Genomic DNA, 20,264 nt, shown 5'->3' on the forward strand with positions numbered 1-20,264 from the left:
GGGGACCAAACTTGTGTCCTTTTGCTTTCAGGACAGTCTCTCTACACTCAATTTAGCAAGGTTCCTCTGCACTACTCAATCAGCCAAACCCCTACAGTGAAGTTCACACACACACACACACACACACATCCGCGTACTAACACACCAGAGGGAAAGTGACACGGCTCTGAAGGTCACTGGCTACAAAACAGCTCTGATTCCCAGAGGTTTTCATGACTTTCAGACACCCTGTTGACTTTTACACATTCACTTTGAAAACAGCGGCCACTGGTTTTTGCTGCATGTTATTGTGATAATCCATGTGCTGGTGTTCAACGTGGGAGGGATTACTGCCATGACGGAAAGCTGACTTCAGGGAGGAGGAGAAAACTGTCACGCTTGGCATGAAAACCCCCCTCAAACATACTTTGTCATCACAGCTGCACAGTTTGCTCACTGTAAAAAATGTGTCTGTAATTGAGCTTCTACTGTAAATATTAGCATTATTAAATTGTGTAAGGTTTATTTTGGTGAGACGGTGGATCAGAAAGCTTGAATAATTGTGGGATATTTTCAGAAAGTAATTTCCGCTGCTGTCACTCACAAAGTGCCACATAGTGCTAGTGAGGTCGGTCTGTCAGCATGACAGAAATCACTTTATTTGGTAATATATAGTGTATTAGAGAGGATTTTACACTCCAAACTGATGAATAAGTAAATGATGCTTCTGAAATGTCATCACAGACTTCACTGTAACACTTTATAAGATGAGGAAACTAAACCTCATGAAAAATCTCCAAACTGAACCAGACAGATTAACATTATTAGACCATTTCCAAAGGGAGAAAAAAAGTTTATTCGCTTACAACAACCGAACATGTTGTGGAAAAGTAAATGGCGTCTGCTCGGTGTTGCGTTGGCTCAAAAGGTTAATGAGGTGTGTGTTCGCTCGGAGGAGAAGAGACAACAGTGCTCTTTATGGAAGAGGAGGTGTTCGTACATCCGAGGGGCCGCCATAATGACACCCCTCAGATCTCATTATCAGGCTTATTGATTGGTCATGGCCACCTGCCCCTCCACCCACACACACACAGAGCCAGACGCAAGCACACACACACACACACACACACACACACACACACACACACACACACACATGCAATCACAGGCACAAACAAACACATTTTTCACTTGTGTACAAGAGCATTACGCATGCACAGACACAATTATACACATTCAGGTTAATAAGCCGGGAGATTTTAGTCAACATGCCAGATATGGACTCTGTCTCATTTACAGCCTCCTACACACACACACACACACACACACACACACACATTTGTACAAACACACCTGGGAAAGTGACACACTCCACATCCGTAATGTACTTTCGCTCACCCACACAGCCACTCCACAGGGGATGAACACACGCACTTATACACACTTTGAAATACATGGACATTTTAAAGCTGCCATTTCCTTCCAAGAGAACATTGCTTTAATTAGAATTAGCACAGTGATAAAAGATGTACGTCCAGCAGGGTTGTCAAAGGTTTGAACACTCGGCTGTGTCAGCCCACACACTCTCGCCATCGTGAGATGAACCAGCGAGGAATATATCTGACGTTGTCCAGTAACATGTCCTTCCTGCACTTTGTTGGCCTCCGCTCATAAACTGGTGAGATTATTGGAGGATACAAAAAGGCATCAGACGTCAGCTCGGGTTGGTTTGCTTCTGTCGTTTCCAACTGGACACATTTTCAGATTCTGCCAGTTGCTGATGAACCACAATCACATTAGAGTCAGAGGTGCAGTGGTTTGGTAGGTATATTTCCAAAAGGAGCATCGAATATGCTCTAATTTCTTGGCAAATAATTGTTCCGGGAAGCAGTTTGGCAAACTTCCTTTATCCATTACAGAATAACTGTAGAGGTGACTCTGTGAGGACCAAAAGAATTACAGCAATAAATCTAATCAAGGCCTCTCCCCACGTACAACCCGTCTGCCACTGATTTCTTTCTCCCGTTTCCCACCTGCCCCGACACTCGAGCCCTGACCCGCTCTACTGGGGACACGGGAGAGGCGACTGGCACCAGTAGCACCTGGCAGTGGGATAGAGGGATGGCAGCATATTGCACAGATGTCACTGGTTCCCCCACATGGACTGGAAGAGCAGGAAAGAGGACGGAGCATGTCGGGTGGATTGGGCAGTGAAATGGAGGGAAGAAGGGATGAGGTATATTGTTGGGAAAGAATGAACTTAGGAAGGGTATGAAGAGATGGTCTGGACCAGTATGGGACATTTTGATTCAAGACTTTCAAGGTGTTTTGTGGTTCAAAACGGAGGTGTGAGTTCACATAGCAGTTTTAAGGTGCACCACGCTATTTGGGGTTGGTGCTTTAATGGAGGGACTTTGAATGAAGCAGCAGAGGAGTATGTGATGTGTGAAAAAAATGCTTGAGGACAAGAAAAGAAAAGTGGAAGGGCCAATTGTGTGAAGTCTCATTAAAGGGACTGTTTGTAACTTCTTACACGTATAAATCAATCTGGGTGGGTGTTCCATGCGCGCTCACGTGTGGCTACGCTGTTCAGACAAGACTCCAACACAAACTACATGAAAACACCAAAATCACAAAGTTATATCTAGTGAAGCCTGTCTTGCAAAACAGTGTTGGCCGAGGTCGGAGGACGCGGGGGAGACCGTAGCTTTGGTCTCCAGGGCCGGAGTCTCTGCTGTACTCTGCTCCTCTGCCTGCTTGCCTTCACTCACACACCGCGCTCGTTTTCGCGCTTTCGCTCCACTTTCACGTGCATGCGCGCACACTACACACTGCAGAAGAGTTAGTTTAGCTCTGAGAATATCTAGTGAATGTACAGTGGACGTTTGTGCAGAAATAAATGCTGCAGCTCCTCCAGACCAACAGAGGTTTCCAGTATCTTGTGAAGTGACGGGGCTCAGCAGCGAGAAATGTTATTGTCTCCGACCAAAACTCCGGTGTCTCCCCTGTTCCCTCCGGCCGCGGTCGGGAGGCTGAAGCAGGAAAAGCCAACACTAGGATCAGCAGTGATTCATGGAGACCTTTTTTCTGGTCAGCTAACATTACTGTCAAGCAGGTGAAATATAGAGTGATATTGTGGTTTTAGCTGACGTGTCTTGCCTCACTGTTTTAATCGATGCTCGTTCATGTCTATTTAGAGCGAGCGAGCGCGAGCCGACTCTGACTTTCGTTGACTTAACGGCCACAGGTGTCGCTGTTAACAAGCATTTCTGAATCTTACAAACAGTCCCTTTAATTGTCAGATCATGGTACCCCAAGGAGAACAATAGTGAGTTAATCTGTGCAGAAGCAATATTCACATGCAGTCCTAAGGGAAGTTAATTGTGCTGTGACAAATATTTGTTTAATATCCTGCACAATTTACCACAGGTATTTGCATATAGTTGCCCATCACAACGTGTATTTATTCATTATTGTGTTGAGGCCACTTGTGATTGGCTGTGCGTCCTGGGTGGGTGTGTGGGGAGCTTTAAGAGCCTCTGCCTGCTGCCCGGCGAGTCTCCTCGCAAAGCGACGCTCAGCAGCAGGAGCAGGAGGAGGAAGAGGAAGAGGAGGAGGAGAAGAGAGGAGCGCATCACAAAGTTTGAGGCTGCAGCTGTTCGGACACCACGGAAAGAAATACGCACGGGACACCTGAGCAGGTTTGTGCAAAATTACAGCTACTATTTGCAATCACACTGCTTATAATGAGTGCGTTTTAAAAAATAACAGCAAGATTAAAGCAAGATCAATCCGCATCTGACATGGATTTATAAGAGATTGCGATGCGAAGCACTGTAGAGAATGACTTGCATGTCTTTTAGTGTTAGATATGTGTGTGTGTGTTTCAAGTTTAAAGCTTCGTTGTCGTTTTATTTCTGTCACACTTTGGAAGTTATCCTCTCTTGCAGTCATTTTTTTTAATTTAATGACAAACAACTATTAGCTCATAAGAGCCAAAGAGCAGCAGTTCATATAGACTAAATAAGTCCAAGAGAGAGACAAGAGAAGACAAGGAAAAATATGCAACTGTATTTATTTACTTGTTGCAAATGTTGTAGCCTATAAATAAACATGATATACTTTTTGTTGCCTGGTCATAAATGGAGAATATCACTACCTGAAATAGAGCTATGGGACTCCTTTTACCAAACCTGCTGACTTTGATTGATTTGAAAGCACCAGGTTACCACATCATGGACCAATGTGCCATGAAATTACTATGACAATGCTTGAGTGGCAACTACACAGAATTCCTTCTCCCCCTTTCAGTCAGGAGAAGAGATGTGAATTGAATTTATCCTGCAGAGATAGGGTGTGTAGGTCATCAGGAGAGCACAAATGCATATACATCTAACATCTACCAGTACACAATTTAATTTAAAACTGTCACTCACAGTAAAAAATGTAATTTCAGGTTTGTAATTGATGCTGATAGGAAAAAAATAAAAACAAACTCTCTAAGCACTGCGTTGACTTCATCTGTGATGGACTCCTATCGGTTGTTCCTAGCCACTGAGGTGTAGGCTTTGGCCCACCTTCACCTTATCATTTACCACCAGGACTCTGAAATCTGTGCCAGGCGTTGGATGCACAGCAGCCGTCCGGGCTTCCTCCATCCGTAGCGTCTCATGTTACAGGGACAAATGCTGAATAATTAACCACGTCGTGTTAACAGTAATGAGTAATCTGAGTTTTTGGTATCTAGAATCTGTACAGAGGTCTGGTGCTGTTCTTAGACCAGTTTGAGTTTTCAGATTAAAATGTAAGTCATACCCCAAGTGGAGAGCCGGTCAACTCTCTCAGTAGGAACGCTCGAGGCAATGCCACAGGCAACATTTCAATAAGGTTAAGTAGCTGCACACTACCTTCTCATTTTAATTTATTTAAACAGCGCTGCAAAAAGAAAGACTTGAGCCTGATGAAGGCTGTTTGCTGAAATATTGGTGTCTTACTGTAATACCTCATACCAAGCAGTGGCCCTCTGGGGGGCCACTCATTACAAACACATGCTGTGCATTGTAACATTAAGGCCTGTCTTGAAAATGACGTTATTGCGTTATCGTACGATATGTGGACATGACTTCAATCATTTTTACGATATGGACTTATCGTACGATATATGGACATGACCTTAATAGCTTTTACGATATGGACTTATTGTACGATATATGGACATGACTTCAATCATTTTTACGATATGGACTTATCGTACGATATATGGACATGACCTTAATAGCTTTTACGATATGGACTTATTGTACGATATATGGACATGACTTCAATCATTTTTACGATATGGACTTATCGTACGATATATGGACATGACCTTAATCATTTTTGCTGAGCTCGATATTGCCCGTTGTGTTTACATGCGTGTTTGTTTACATAAATGTCACCAACATTTTTAGCCAACATGATGCCAGAATAAACAGCAGGGTTTTCTGGACCATTATTAGACCTTGACATTCCGCAGACTTTGCACATTTTTGTTAACAGAGCCAGAGAGTCCATTTTATTTATTGTTTTTGTTTTGTGGTTTTATTTTTTTCATGTTTTATTTATTTTGAATATTTTCATATTTTTTTCACAATCCAATGTCTGAATATTCTCATGAATTAAAAGTTCATTGCTCTTTAAAAGGGTGTACTAGCATTATTATGCTATTATATTATCATTATATCAGTGGCATAAAATGGTCTTAAAATTACAATAATATAGCTTATCCCAATTATTTCTGGGACAATATATCGTCCAACAAAAGCAGTTATCGTGAAAGGCCTGGTAACATTGTTCAAACCCACAGAGCTTTATTCTAAGCTCCCAACATTTTTAATAATCCCCACATTTTCAAAAACATCTAGTATATTTCCAGTTAAGAGAATGATCTTGGGTTTTAATTTCTATCTCTGTAAACATCTAAAGCTTGAATGAAGAGTTTGGACAAGCTGATATATGAACACGTGACACACGGAAGTAAAACAAAAGGGTAAAACTGTAAATAGTCATGGGAATGAGAGCAAGCAGTACTCTGTGGTTACTTTACTTTAATGACCACTCTCAGTTTACCACTTCTGATGAACAGCACGCTACGGTAACACTGATCGGCAGGAAGCTCATCATCAGTGTCATCATGTAATGACCTGTAATGAGAGGAGAGATGGAAGGAGGAAAGAGAAAACCCGGAGGGTTTACCCACAAAGCCCTCTTAACACTCCTGTCAGGATGTACAGTATTACATGGAGCACATTAGTGAATCAGGTTCTCCACCACGCAGCTGTGTCTCTCTCTGTTACTAGATTCATTTATTCTCTATTGCTCACCAACGTGGCAGTTTTATTAAATTGTTCAGGCCTCGTTTGAGTGACGAAGTAAAGTCACTAAAGTGTCTTTGCTGTCTCGTCCTGAGTGCCATAATTTAAACTCCACGCTGTAGCACGGTTCAGTTATTAAATTACTTTTTCACGCTGAAGCGTAGAACAAGAAATCACCTGCACATTTTGTGGCACTTCCAGTATATTACCCCTGAAATAATAGCAATGTCACACTGAGCGTGATTCAATTTGGCCGTATATAATGTGTCAGCGTAGCACGTGGGGTCATAAACCTCCTATTTTCTTTCCTGTAAAGAGCCACCTCCTCCTCCCCACATGAACACTAGAGCAGCAGGTAGGCGGAGAATGACTTGTGTCTCGGCACAGAGGAGACGCAGAGGAGTCATCATGGGTGTTCAAGCTTGACAAGAAAGAGTGAGGCGATCCTCAGAAGATGTAGCGGTTTTGATTTCCTAGTGGAGCTCGGCAATCAAATATTCATCAACCCCATAATCTATAGCCCTTTGATAACTGACAGGATTTATTGTCTGTGCTCCAGATAGCTCCCTTGACCTCAGAGCAGCACCCGGCACGAGTCTATTAACTCGCCTGGAAATACTAGGAGACCAATTTACTTATTGGAATGAAATCTGCTGATGGACCATGAAGTGTGCAGATAAGCTCTCCTTTCTTCTGCGCTATAGATGTGTTTGGCCTTTCCTTTCTGGTCTGTGAGGCTTTCTCTCTTTCTCTCCACCTCACTGTGAGCTCAGTAAATCAAATCAGCTGAACAGACCACCTTCACTCCAGCAAGGTGATATGTCTTTGTGATGACTTTTCCTCTGTGTTTAATCCGTGCTTAGGAGTCCAACTGGTGGCTTCAACCGTCAGTGGGGATCAGAGCAGTCAGCAGCACCCTGCTGAGCAAAGTTATTTCACTGTTTGAATCAGCACTTTGCCATTGTTGAGTATTTAAAGCGCGTATTTATCGCGCCCTGATATTCACATTCGTGGGTGTGCGTTTTTGCATCGCTGACTGAAAAGCATTGTTTTACATCCTGGGTCTCGTCTGTTCTGACGTCTTGGGTCATTTCCTTTTACCGTCTACAACAAAGTTTCAGACTTTTTTTTTAATGCTGACTCTAAGCCCCTGCCACCTTGGTTTTGAGCAAGTGTTGTGTGGGCAGGGCATGTAATATATATGGCCTTCATCGTGGGCCGGTTGACTGGCTGGCACAGGCTCTGCTCTGTCCCAGTGGACTTGACAGAATGGCTGCTTGATGGAAGGAAAGTGCTGTCTTCTGACTTTTAAGAGTGCTGACATTTCCATATTGCACACACACACCACCTCCCACTTCTACCCTCCCCGAATCTCATCTCTCTTTTTTTTTTCTCACCTCCCCCTCTATTTTTTTTCCTCTTCCTCTTACCTCTAGATTGATGCCACCCGATTCCTTGCGCTCCCCGGGTAGCCGCAGACCTCTGCTCCGTCTGAATGCAGACGTGAATCATAGGGATTACCATTCTGCTCTCCACCTTTCCTCCCTGCTTCTATCCTTTCTCTTGCTTTCTGTCCGCTTCCCTTCTGGCCCATTCACCGTCCTATCTTACCTCATCTGTCATGTGACATCCTCTCACCTCAGCACCAGGTCTCTCCCGGTGTTGAGTTGCACTGTTAACCATCGTGACAGCAGCAGGGGGTCTTTCAAGGTGAATTATAGGGTTGGATTGTCTCTCATGCTCACTCACACCCTCTTTCTGTACTCCCTTTTTTTCTGAATTAATACAGAATAATCCTTTACATCCTTCTCTTTTTTAACACTTTCTTACTCACCACACACTCATCCACTCACTCCTGACCTGCTTGTCCTCATCATTGTGTGAATATTTCATCCATGTGATTTGTGAGGTGAATGCAGGATGTAGGTGGATGTGATTGGGCTGACATTTGTTCACACTGACTGCTGGGACAGAGATTTAAAAAAAAAAAAGGAGGGTGGGGCGACAATTTAAAAAAGAGGAAGCAAGAGACGGAAGGGGGGCGAGTGCTGATGGAAATGATGGTCAGATATGACACAGTTGATTGTGGTGGTGATGGAGGTGAAGGAGAGAAAGGTGGTTTCTTTTGCTGCCTGTCAGCATGCCAGCATCAGTGAGTTAGATGGCTGGAAGCGACAAATGTGTTTCAGGACTCTCTCTCCCTTTGAGTCAGCCCCCGAGGTGCTTCATAACAGGAAGAAAAAAAAAATCACATTTAGAGCTTAGAGAGTTATGACTTGGTGAAATAAAATTCACAAATAGGTTCGCTCTGTGAGTGTGCATTTAGTCTTTTTTATTATATTTTTATTGCCAGTATTATTTTTCATGACATGCCTGCTTTATTGCTCAGGGCGCAGCAGACCCAGCGAATACTAGATGCGGTATTCTTAGCTCTCAAATAAAGGTCTTTTGAGCCTGTGAAGTGATGCCCAGAAATCATTTCTGTGGTTATGATGTATTTATTTCAGTATTTTGGATATAAAAAATTAATTGAGGAATCAAATTTTTTTTTTTTCAGGGGGTTTTCCAGCCTCTATTCAATAGCCTTGATGAAGTGCAGGTGCAGAGATTGGCAGAGGAGCTCAAGTGAGGGGAATGAGGTGATTGGTCAGGAGAACAGGCTGGGAGCTGATTGGCTGGGAAGAACTAACGAGGCTGATTCAGAGCAGGTGTGTAGATGGGCAGAGCTCTAAAGACTAACGAGGGACAGGTGAAACTAATCAGGTCGGGGCAGACAATCAAAACTGGCGGGAAAACACACAAAGGCAGGAAGTGAAGTGATCTGAAACAAGCACCCAGGAAGAGCGCCAGGCTTTGAAGCAAATATTCGTAGTGGCTAAAAGGTGGAACTACAACTTCCGTGTCCGTCACGTGATGCCATTGGGCCCAAAAATACTTTTTCTCATAGACTTACATTGGGATAGAGACGTCTATAACTCATGGGATACTTTTTTTTCGGTAAATAAACTTCCCAGTATGAACACTTGAATAGCCCTTATTAAAACCATTAGTTCCTAAAAGTTGTAAAATGCACTAATTGCTGAATCCAGAGTTATTTCCCTTCCTTCATTGGGCCCAACGAATGCGGAAGATCGCCGGTGAGCAACTGAGCAACTCTCATAGGAATGAACGGGAGCCCGCCTCCAACGGTGTATCCAGTTCTCTTCATACATCCATGATCTAAAATGAGAGAAGAGGTTAGTAACAAAAACAAAACAGGAAACACTAAACCTGGCTGGATAAATGACACAAATCAAACAAAGGAAAAACATAACCTAGGAGCAGGGCAGGTTATGACAGTCGTAGTGAAGGACAGGATGGTACGGAGCAAATACTGTGAGCAAAAGTACGACTCACGACTGGACGCTCATACAGAGACACTTATGACTGTATGACCAGTCACAGGAGGGGTTTTCAACTGCACATCTTTTTATGTACAGTCTCTGTGGGTGTTCTGCCAGCAAATTGGTTTTTCTGTGTCCATATATTGCATTCCGCAGTTCACCCAGTATTCTTAACAATTTCGAAAAAAATGATTTTTTTTTGCAAGTTTTGATAATCTTGATCAGCAGCAGGACGTCCAGCATCCAGTTCCTCCACAGATACAGAACTGACTCCCTCGGAGCGTTCCCCGCTGGCAGTCAGACACAGCGGTTATTCAGGCTGTCAGGGAGAGTGACACAAACAACTAGAGAGGACGGTCCAAATTGGAGACTAAATAGAGAGGAGCTCCCCCCCCCCTCCTCCCTGATGTCTGGAGATCTGATCCCGCTTGGCCTTTTTGGGAGAAACGTGTAGCAGGTGACCCCATCAGGGGAGACTTTCTGCTCAGCAGCTGTACCCAAATCAGGCCTCATTTTATTTAGGTAAAACAGAAAGCTCTTCCTGGACTTATCTACTATCTTGAATACTTTGAATATTGATGCAGGAGTGACCTTGAAAACCCTAAATATGCTGATAGAGAAAATAGACTGCGTGTTCATCTGGGCTGGCGATAAAATGATAGATTGTTGGCAGCTCCGAAGATGGAATTGCTCCGCTGCATTGAGAATCACAAAAGGGCTTGTTTTTTCCCTTTTGCTCCTTCATCTGTGTACAACTGCATTCGTCTTTCTCTCTATATCCCCGTCCCTTGTTCATTCTCTATATCTCCGTCCCTTGTTCATTCCTCCTGGTTCACTACGTTTCTCTGTGAGCTGATGGGAACAGTTTGTCGTGGGACACTTTTTCTACTTAAAAACGCCCGGCAGTGAGATCCATACTTCAAACTGATGAGAAGTGAGCAGTGAGAAAGTACATGTGTTTATGACAACGGACAGGTCCTTGAAGAATACATCGATATAAAGTGTATCGCCCTTTCTGTTGTGTCGCTGTACCCTTTTTTTAAAAGGTCAGCAGTCTTGAGTGCTTTCCACTCTCACGGCGCTGCCTTCTCATTTGCATGTGTGAAAGAACAGTGCGCCCTCTCTCTTTCTTTCTATCTTTCTCTCAATGTGTCTTTATATCTGTCTCTCACACCTTTTTGCACAAAAACAAGTCTGTACCCAGAGCTGGATGGCTGGCTGCGTCGGAACAGCAGAATATTTAATTGCCCAACTTTATCACCATTACTGTAGCTTCGGAGTGTCTGGCAGCCTAATTCTGACGGCGGCTATCTGGGGAGCTGGCTGGTCGTGAGCCGAGCTGCTAGCCAAGTGTAAAGAGAAACGACTCCACGAACACTTTGTCTCTCTCAGGTGCTAAAAATATCTGTAAGACGGGCGTGTTTTGGTCTGTGAATTTGAGTTCAAATGTGTGTGTGTGTGTGAATGCCTTCCTTTAGAGGATGTATTAAGAAATAGCTGAGCAACTGAGGTTAAGCTACACATGTTAAAGTTAGATAAGGTCGGTGTCTATAGAGCGTTTGTGGTTGTGCACCGCTCAAGGTGACCCTGTCCCCATCGTCCTCGTTAGCCTCAGACACACAGCAGGCATCAGCTCCCTGAGGTGACGAATGAACCCGGACAAACACCCACAGATCACAGCAAAAATAGAAGCGAACATATCAATGAAGCTTAATGATGGATGGTATCAATAAATTCTCACTGTGGCCATTTGATAATATGTGCAGTTTGTTTTGTGAACAGCATAAATTTTTTTGAGATGTGAAGGGTGATACCGACACTGAGCTGGTGGATCTTATGCAGCTCCACGTTGTCTCTTCTTCAGGTCCACTTTATCTTTATAAGCAGCAAATTGGAAAGGGTTAATTCAATTCCCAGCAGGCTGTGGCTGAGACTGAGAACATTTACTGTCTCTCTCTCTTTCTCTTTGTTTCTAAAGTCTAATTACTTTTAGAGAGTGGCTTTACTCGGGCTATAAATAATGACAAATCTAGGCTGTCTCTGCACTGAACACTGTGGAGGGAGGCTTGGTTCGTTGGCTATCTGTGTGTTTGAAGGGGGGGAACAGTGGTGGTCTGTGGGTTCCCCGTTGAAAAGATCATGCTCATCTCTGCTTTAATGTGACATTGGTGTGTCTGTGGGTATCTGTGTGGATGTACGAGAGACAGAGAGAGAGAGAGCGACGTCTAAAAAGAGGGAAACAAGTAGTGAGACAAGACACTGATATTTGTATTCATGTCTATTTCTTCCTCAAAATCTTAACTTGGGACTGCAACAGTAAGAAAAACTTCCATCCCACATAATTTCATTAACGTGGCTCCACAGATTTGTCCTTTTTACCCAAATGCAGCTCAAGATGTCAAATATGATCAGCACTTGAATATGTCTGATGAATTTCAACTTCTACGAGCCTAAATACATCAACTTTACTTCAAAATTCAGCATTCAAGCATTTACCTCTCGCTACCAAATATGTCTTCATATGAGAAGTTAGAATTGTTCACAAGTATTGCACATTAATAAACACTTAAAATGTTCTAGATAAACTTGTAGATGAAAGAGTGTGAAGCACTCAAACATACACAAACTGTATGTGTGTGCGTGTGTGTGTGTGAGAGAGAGATAGTGGGAGGTGGATAGAGGAGTGAAAAGGTGACACCCTTGTCACCTGAGAGGTAACTAAATTATTTTCAGCTCTCTTCATTTCATTTACCCTGATGAGTTCTGTCAACGTTAGCTGGATGAATGGCTCTGTGAGGAGGTGAGGACAGGTGCTGCCCTTTATGTGTGTGTGTGTGTGTGTGTGTGTGTGTGTGTGTGTGTACAATGTGTTTTGAGTGAATCTCTGTCTTTCTATATAGTATATGTACGTAAGTGAGCTTAAGTATGGCAACTTTTAAATGTGTGGCCATACTGCGGTGTGTTTTTGAATATGAATGAGTTCCCTCTGGTGCACTTGTGTGTGTGTGGGTGACAGAGGTGTCCATTTAAGGGCTTTTCGATGGAGACTGACGAGTGTCCGCCTCGCTTCCCTTCATCTCAGGGGTCTCGTCGGTGCTTTGAGGAAGTGTCCTGGAGGAGAAATGGAGTGGGCAAGAACTAATGCGTGTCGAGCGAGACGAAGGCTGATGGACGATGGGGTGTGGATGTGCATGCGTGCTGTTGTGTGTATGAGTGTGTGTGTGCGTGTGTGAGGCTGATGGACGGTGATGGTGGGAGCGAGACTTAACGAGGAGGAGAATAAGCTGAGCTATCTGTCTGTCCTCCCTCCACCTCCCAAAGACTTATTCACACACTCACACACCTTGGTAGCCCATGACTGAACCATCTGACCACTGACTCTATAACCGCTTGTTGCAAAAGCAGGAAATCCAATATGTTCGCCATTTTAACTTCCTTTTAATAGAATCGATTTTGTATATGTTTCAGTTCATTGCCTAAATAAATCAATGTGTAGAAGTAATGGTGTACCTGTTATTGCATAAAATGATAAATTTCACTATTTCAAAGGGAATAAATGCTTTCTCTCGCATCTTTAAGTCCATTTATCATCTTCTCTCTCTCTCCCTCTCAGTGATGAGTTAGAGAGAGATAATGGAGAAACGCTGCCACTAAATAATTACAGGGCGGATAGGATCAGATGAGGAGGTTATGTGTGGACCTTTTAGCCGCTCCGCCCACATTCAAAATGGAAATTATCTCAGTGTGTGTGGGGGTTTCGTCAGCAATGTTCTTTTTCGCCCACTTGTATTTCAAGAGTGTGTGTTTAATGCTTCTCTGTGTGTGTGTGTGTATGAGTGGGTAGTCGAGAGTCTCACGGCTGGATGCGACTGGTCTGTCTGCATCATCCTGTGTTTACATCTTACAGTAGAGTTTTTCCTGTGCAGTGACCATCTGTTCTGGGTTAGGGTTGCATATTGAACCTCAATGCTTTTTGAGTACAGATTACTGCAAGATATACTTCCTGGGGCACAAAAGTAGGGTTGCTACTAACGATTATTTTCCATTATTGATTAATCTACCAATTATTTTCTAGATTAATCATTTGGTCTATGAAATGTCAGAAAATAGTGAAAAATGTCCATTCCAGTTTCTCAAAGTCCAAGGTGATGTCTTTAAATGTCTTGTTTTGTCAGTCCAAAGAGAGAGAGAAAAACAGGAAATGACCATTGAGAGGTTGAACACAGCCTTTTCTCCCATATTTGCATGAAAAATTACTTTAACGATTAATCAAAATAGTTGTCATAGTTGACTAATCGATTAGTCGACTAATCATTGCAGCTCTAATCAAAAGCAGTCAGTATAATTTTTTTAATTGGATTCTTTGTCTTGGTAACATATTTCTTTGATCATATACCCTATGATCCAAATCATAACTTTGCCAATTTTAAAGGCTCTGCACATTTTATTTGCCTGATTACACCTCCTCTGATGGCTGTGTCCTACAGACTGTGTTTGATTGACATTTCTCTGACCTTCCTATTAGTTTTATTGCACCTGTTCAATATGGCTGATCATTCTTATTTGTTCATGAAGTACGGTGGTTTAGGGTCTTTAAAGGACCAGTGTGTAACAATTAAGGGGATCTATTGGCAGAAATAGAATATATTATTAATAAGTATGTTTTCTTTAGTGTATAATGACCTGAAAATAACAATAATTTATTTTCTTTACCTTAGAATGAGCAGTTTATATCTACATAGGGAGCGGGTCCTCTCCACAAAGTCCGCCATGTTGCACCGCCAATTTTTCAACAGTAGCCCAGACCGGATAAAACCAAACTCTGTTAACTTTTCCTGCTTGGGCCGGAGTTGATAACGTTACTTGCTCCCGTCGCCGCCACTCTCTATCTCTTGCTTCACCACTCACTTCCCACATACACACACACTTTACGCACTGGCTCTGCTCCAAATGACCTACGCTACTCTTACAACAACTGACTCTAGAGAGAGCCATTTGTGTATTCGCGTCGGCCACCGTAGCTTTTCAACATGCTTGGCACACGGGAGAAGATTCAGTTGCTTGCAATCTCCTCACCTCACCGCTAGATACCGGCAGATCCTACACACTAGACCTTTAAGCAAAGATTTTGTATGGCTGCTTGTATTTAACACTAATGCACTGAGAGGTTAAAAGAGTAGAATACAAAAAAACTAAACGAATAGTGTGAAGAGTAACTACTGAACAACATTTTCCCTGGTAAGCCAAACATTTTGTATAAGCTATAAGTGTGGTTTCAAAATATCAATATAAAATCCTCACAGCAGTTGATAACATTTGGAAATCCTTTCTGATCTGGAGCTGCAGATGTGTCAGCCACAGCAATGTCCTTGAAAACAGTTTCAAGGTCCCCTGACCTATTTTTGGGCTCCGCAACTCACATCAGTCAGAGGCAGCGACAAGCTGAAACACACACACACCCATAGAAATGCACATTGACTCACAGTGCGAGTGCCACCTCCCAGGTGTGTCATCTTGCTACCAGCCTGAGTCTGGTGCACCAACCACCCTGGAGACACTGGCTGATGAAGTAGCAGATAGGAAACCTTTGAACTGGAAGCAACAGAGAGAAAGAGAGAGAGAGAATATGAAAAAGCATTTTGCCATGGTCATGCAGAGGAGAGTCAGTCCAGTTTGTGCCAGCAAACCTCTCCTCTGTACTGCTGCCCATTCATCAGAGGAACTTCTGCTCTATTCATCCATCTTTACCCCCTCTGTCAATCTCCATAAATTGCTTTTCATCTCCCTTTGTTTTCTGTCCTTCCTACATCCCTATTTTTTATCTCAATACACTGAGTCACTCGTCTGTCTTTTATGTCTCCCTGTCCTATAACGCTGTCTCCATACAATAACTAACTCACTGCAAATGTATTATAAATTCAGATCTAACCTAATCTCTGCACCTCTGACCATTTTTCCTCCTTAATACATTAACTTAAAAATTACATTCACTTTCAATTGATGTCTACTCCTGTTTCCAACCATCTCCCTCTGCATCATCTCGCCGTTGTCTCTCTTAAACATCTCACCCCCCACCCACTCAGTACCATGCATATCTCTCTGCATCACGTTTGTCTAAGCAAATAGCCCAGTCACCACTCTATTCAGACGGGTGAGCAGGTAAAAAAAAAAATGGTTTGCATATCGCGTTTCCTCAATGATTTGAAACCCGGTCCGCCAGGGGAGATGTGATTTTAGATTATTAATGAGGCTCCACAACACTTTGTTTTTCCCTCCATCATGTGAGCGAACGAATGAAGGGGGTCAACAAGTGAACAAATGGCCCCGTGTAACAGTGCACTGACAAATGAGGGTGATGTAATGTGGTATCAGTGTATAATCGTGCATTCATTACTGCTAATGTGGCTGTAATGACACCATAATCAGCTTACTAATTGAGTGTCATTACGGGGGATGCTGCTGTGTTCTCCCCACAGATGGCTAATGTCACTGTCACTGTTACTTATTGAGAAAAGGGTGGTAATAATCACAACATATGATGAAATGAGGAAGGAATTACTTCATCTTCTCCTTGTGGTCCGTATTAGAAACAATCAGTCCTAATGGAAAAGTCATGCAATGCCTGCAGTTTTAAGAGATTTGACTGTGAGCTGATGCAAATTTAATGTCCTTATTAGAGCTTTATTAGTGACATATTTGCTTTTCTAACCAGATGTCTCTTGTTCTTTCAGGTGGTGAAGCTGCTCGGCCTAACAAGGAACATCGGATGACACTACGTCTGTCAACGCCCCTCTCTCATGTCTGCTGGAGAGCCCCATCAACAGAATCTGCGTTCAATAGACTGAAGATCAAACTGGATGAAGCCACTTTTCATTTATGGCTGACAATTTAACAAACTCACCTTCTCAGAGCCTTCATTTTCTACCTCTTGTTGCTGCTCGACTTGTCAAAAGAGGCAGTTTGTGAAGACGTGTTTGAACACTTGACAGCTCTGACCCACTTATCACTCTCCAACGAGCCGGGCAAAAAAGAGAAAGTGTAGGTGATGCACTGTTTTATATTCAGGGCCATTGATCCACTGACCTCCTGATCTAATTAGCCACACACATGTACGCACGCTGACACACACCTGGCCTCTGCAGATGTTTTAAATAGTCTTGTGTCTGGTACTCAGTTCAGTGACACAACACCCCGACACAAGGCTATAACCAATAGAGTGTTAGAAGTCCATCTGCACACTATTAACTCCCATAGAGAACATTGACCTTGACTGTCATCGGACACGTGTTGGTGTGTTTGCGTTAGCAGGAGGCTCAGTGTCACGTCCTGCCCGCTCTGATCGAGAGTGAGAATGAGAGCTGATGAGGCAGACTGGCTCGGATAAATACTCTAAGAACATTTCCGCCTGACGCTCACTCAAATAAGAAAGAATCCATAGAGCTTCATTACACTATTGAAGTCGGTTCCTCAACATGTGTGATGTTAAAAAGTAGTCCATACTAATTGAAAAGTGTGTGCGTATACATGTGTGTCTGTCACATTGTCAGAGCAGATTAGAGCCAGGCGTTTCTGGGTCATGTCATTTTGACTGACCTAGATTTCACTATATAAACTGGCCAGCAGTAAAGATGTGTGTGCAAGTCGTGCTGTGATCAGAATACACACATCTTAGAAAATACACCACGCTCTCTGACCTTGACCTTGAAGATTGCTCTGCAGTCTTAACTACCTGTTGACTATGGCTACGTAAGTTCTTATTTAGGCCACATGCCCTTCACCAAACAGACAGGGAACACATACAATATAAAACTTGTAAACTTCTTATAAAGCATCGTAATCAAACTCCCAATCTCCAGTTCCTTCTGCGCCACCACTCATGAACGTCTTTCCTTCCTTCTCCGCACCTCCTTCCAGTACACCAACCATCCAGTCAGTGTGTAAGCCCTGCCTACGGGCCCCTTGGAGGATGAACGATGTGTCCACACTTGACTACGAGTTGCTGCTTTCACCGGCCAGCGCCTCCCTCCCTGGCAGTCCTGGCGGTGGCAGCAGCAGCCCCCCTCTGGCCTTCGTTGGCGTGGACAGTGAGCAGCGCACCGCCTTTGCCTTCGTAGGCCTCCTCATGCTCTTCCTGATCTTCCTGCTGGTCAGGTGCTTCAGGATCCTGCTGGACCCCTACAGCCGCATGCCTTCATCGTCCTGGACTGACCACAAGGAGGGGCTGGAGAGGGGCCAGTTTGATTATGCACTGGTGTAGGGCGATGTGTAAAAAGGGGTTGTATTTCATTGCACATAGACAGAATCTTTAAGAGCTATTTAGATGTGGAAATGGATAATGCATAATATTGTGGATGTACTCTTACAGCAGGGTGTGCCTAATGTTGGTGTATGCCTGGTTCATATCACTGTATTGCAGCCTGTGTGTTGGTGTAAATATGAGGCTGCAAGACGCTACGTAATTCTGGTTCAACAACAGGCACACAGACCACTGGAATCCCTGCGAGCCACACAGATGTTGGACCATAAAGGACAGAAATAATGAGCTGCACGGCTGCCTTAACCTGACCTACTGTACCCGTCGAACATGCTACAACATCACCTTAGGGCTAGGTTTTCCAAACTCCAGAGCTTGCCAGTATTAAAACACATGATTATGGGAAGATCACCTTCACTCATGACATAGTTCATAGCCTCAAAGCTACATATTTGATGAGAACACGCGCCATGCAGAACTTAAAGGGGACATATCATGCTCATTTTCAGGTTCATAATTGTATTTTGGGTTTCTCCTACAACATGTTTATATGATTTAATGTTCAAAAGACACATTATTTTTCTCATACTGAATAAACCTGTATTCACTCTCTGTATGAAATGCTCCGTTTTAGCGACCTTTCTCTTTAAGCCCCCCTCTCGAAAAATGCCCAGTCTGCTCTGATTGGCTTGCGAGAAAAATTATCGCATCTTTGCAAAGGTAGTTCTCAAGCCCTCGGTGGAGATACTCAGATGGTGGGCGGTATATTCTAATGAGCCTGCATGTGACATAAGAAGGGGAGCCAAATCTGAATGGCTTGTTGAATCACATGTTATCTGATCTAGGCAGCCCACAAAACAACTGACTGGGTTGTCTTATTTCACAATTTGTGGGTTGATAGGCACTCCAAATAGCTAAATGTGTGTGCACAAGCACTGAAAAAGTGAGTTTTTCATGATATGTCCTCTTTAAATGTAGGAGTTTACACTTAAGCAGATGCCCCTTTAATGAACCAATGTCCATTGTAAAGCATCCATGTGTTAAGTGCTGATCAAGGAGCACAAATCCTCACTTTTTTTTGGGACATTGATCCTGGAGCAGCACTGCAGTTTCAGATGCTTTTTAAGCAGGTCGTTTGTCTCCATAACATTCTCTCTGTGTATGTTTTGTGTGTTACTGTGTCTATAACTGAGAAGCCATATTGAACCTATAATCTTATTACTGCAAATAGAGTTTATGTTCACTGGTTGTGTCCTTTGCTTTAGTCCGCCTGCCACGTTTGGTGATGAAGCAAACGGCAACCTTTAGGCAAGAGAAAGCTTTATTTTTGTATTCCTGACTCAAGTTTGGGAGTCTCCTTTTTGCTATCTTTCTGTCCTCTTCCTCTTACTGTATCAATCTTTAGACTGTGGATTTTTTAGATAGTCACGCAGCCACGTCTTAGAAGGAGGCAAAGCAGGTAGCTTTGCTTTTCTTGTGTTTTGTAATTAAACATTTTCTGAATATCTGCTTTGTTTTTGATACACTGGGTTGAATCAGTGAAAATAAAAAAAGGATTTTCTTCTTCTTCCTATAATTTCCACTGATAGCTGGACTGTGTGGAAGGTCCACATTGTTCATGGTGGAAATTAAATAAAAGTGATTAGTACTTGTGTGTCACTTTGTGTCATTTTTGTTAGCCATGGACATTTACACACAAGCCTAAATGTGAGGGACACTTGCCACTCACCAGGCTGGTTGGGTTCATTATCTCTGAGGAGGAGCAGCTGTGGAGCCTAATTGTCCCTGATGAGGATAAGGTGTGTGAAGCCATATCTAACCATGGTTTCCAGTGATCAGATGCTGGCTCACTGTCTCACTGTGAGAGGTAGTGAGAGCTTCACTCTGTTGCTTGGTCTAGCTGTGTAGAGGTGTGTGTATCGGCAGAAGTTACCACGGGAACCTATCCGCACGATCTGCTCACTGTTTCTAGTTTGCTCTGCGAGCTTAGTCCGTTAGAGTTGGGTATAGGTCTGTGTGGTCTGCCTTCTCAGTTTTGACACGGCATTGCTGCCAGTGTCTTTTTCTTTGGTCGACTTCACTCTGTTTACCAGAGACTTTATCCTCTCGTCAGCCACAGTCCACTAATCTAAATATCTTAGTGAGGGTAGGGAGACTTTCTTTTTAGGCTCGTTTTTGTTTCCCGTCCCCTTCAATCGCTTGCTAACTTTAAAACTCCCCTCATCCACAATTGCGTCCCACTCCCTCGTTACCCTGACAGAATGAGTCCGCCAATGTCAGACACGGTGGACCCGT

At 43.3% G+C, this 20,264-nt stretch overlaps 1 protein-coding gene across 1 annotated transcript; it reads left to right on the plus strand.

The window, feature by feature from the left end:
* The first annotated feature begins 3,524 nt into the window (after positions 1-3,524).
* LOC141767717 (cortexin-1-like) lies at positions 3,525-19,306 on the plus strand. Its single transcript, XM_074635285.1, has 2 exons — positions 3,525-3,680; positions 16,447-19,306. The coding sequence occupies exon 2, from the start codon at positions 17,592-17,594 to the stop codon at positions 17,970-17,972; it is 381 nt and encodes a 126-aa protein (XP_074491386.1). The 5' UTR covers positions 3,525-3,680; positions 16,447-17,591; the 3' UTR covers positions 17,973-19,306.
* The last annotated feature ends 958 nt before the right edge of the window (positions 19,307-20,264 follow it).

This window comes from Sebastes fasciatus, chromosome 5 (assembly GCF_043250625.1).
Source record: "Sebastes fasciatus isolate fSebFas1 chromosome 5, fSebFas1.pri, whole genome shotgun sequence".
Lineage (NCBI taxonomy): Eukaryota > Metazoa > Chordata > Actinopteri > Perciformes > Sebastidae > Sebastes > Sebastes fasciatus.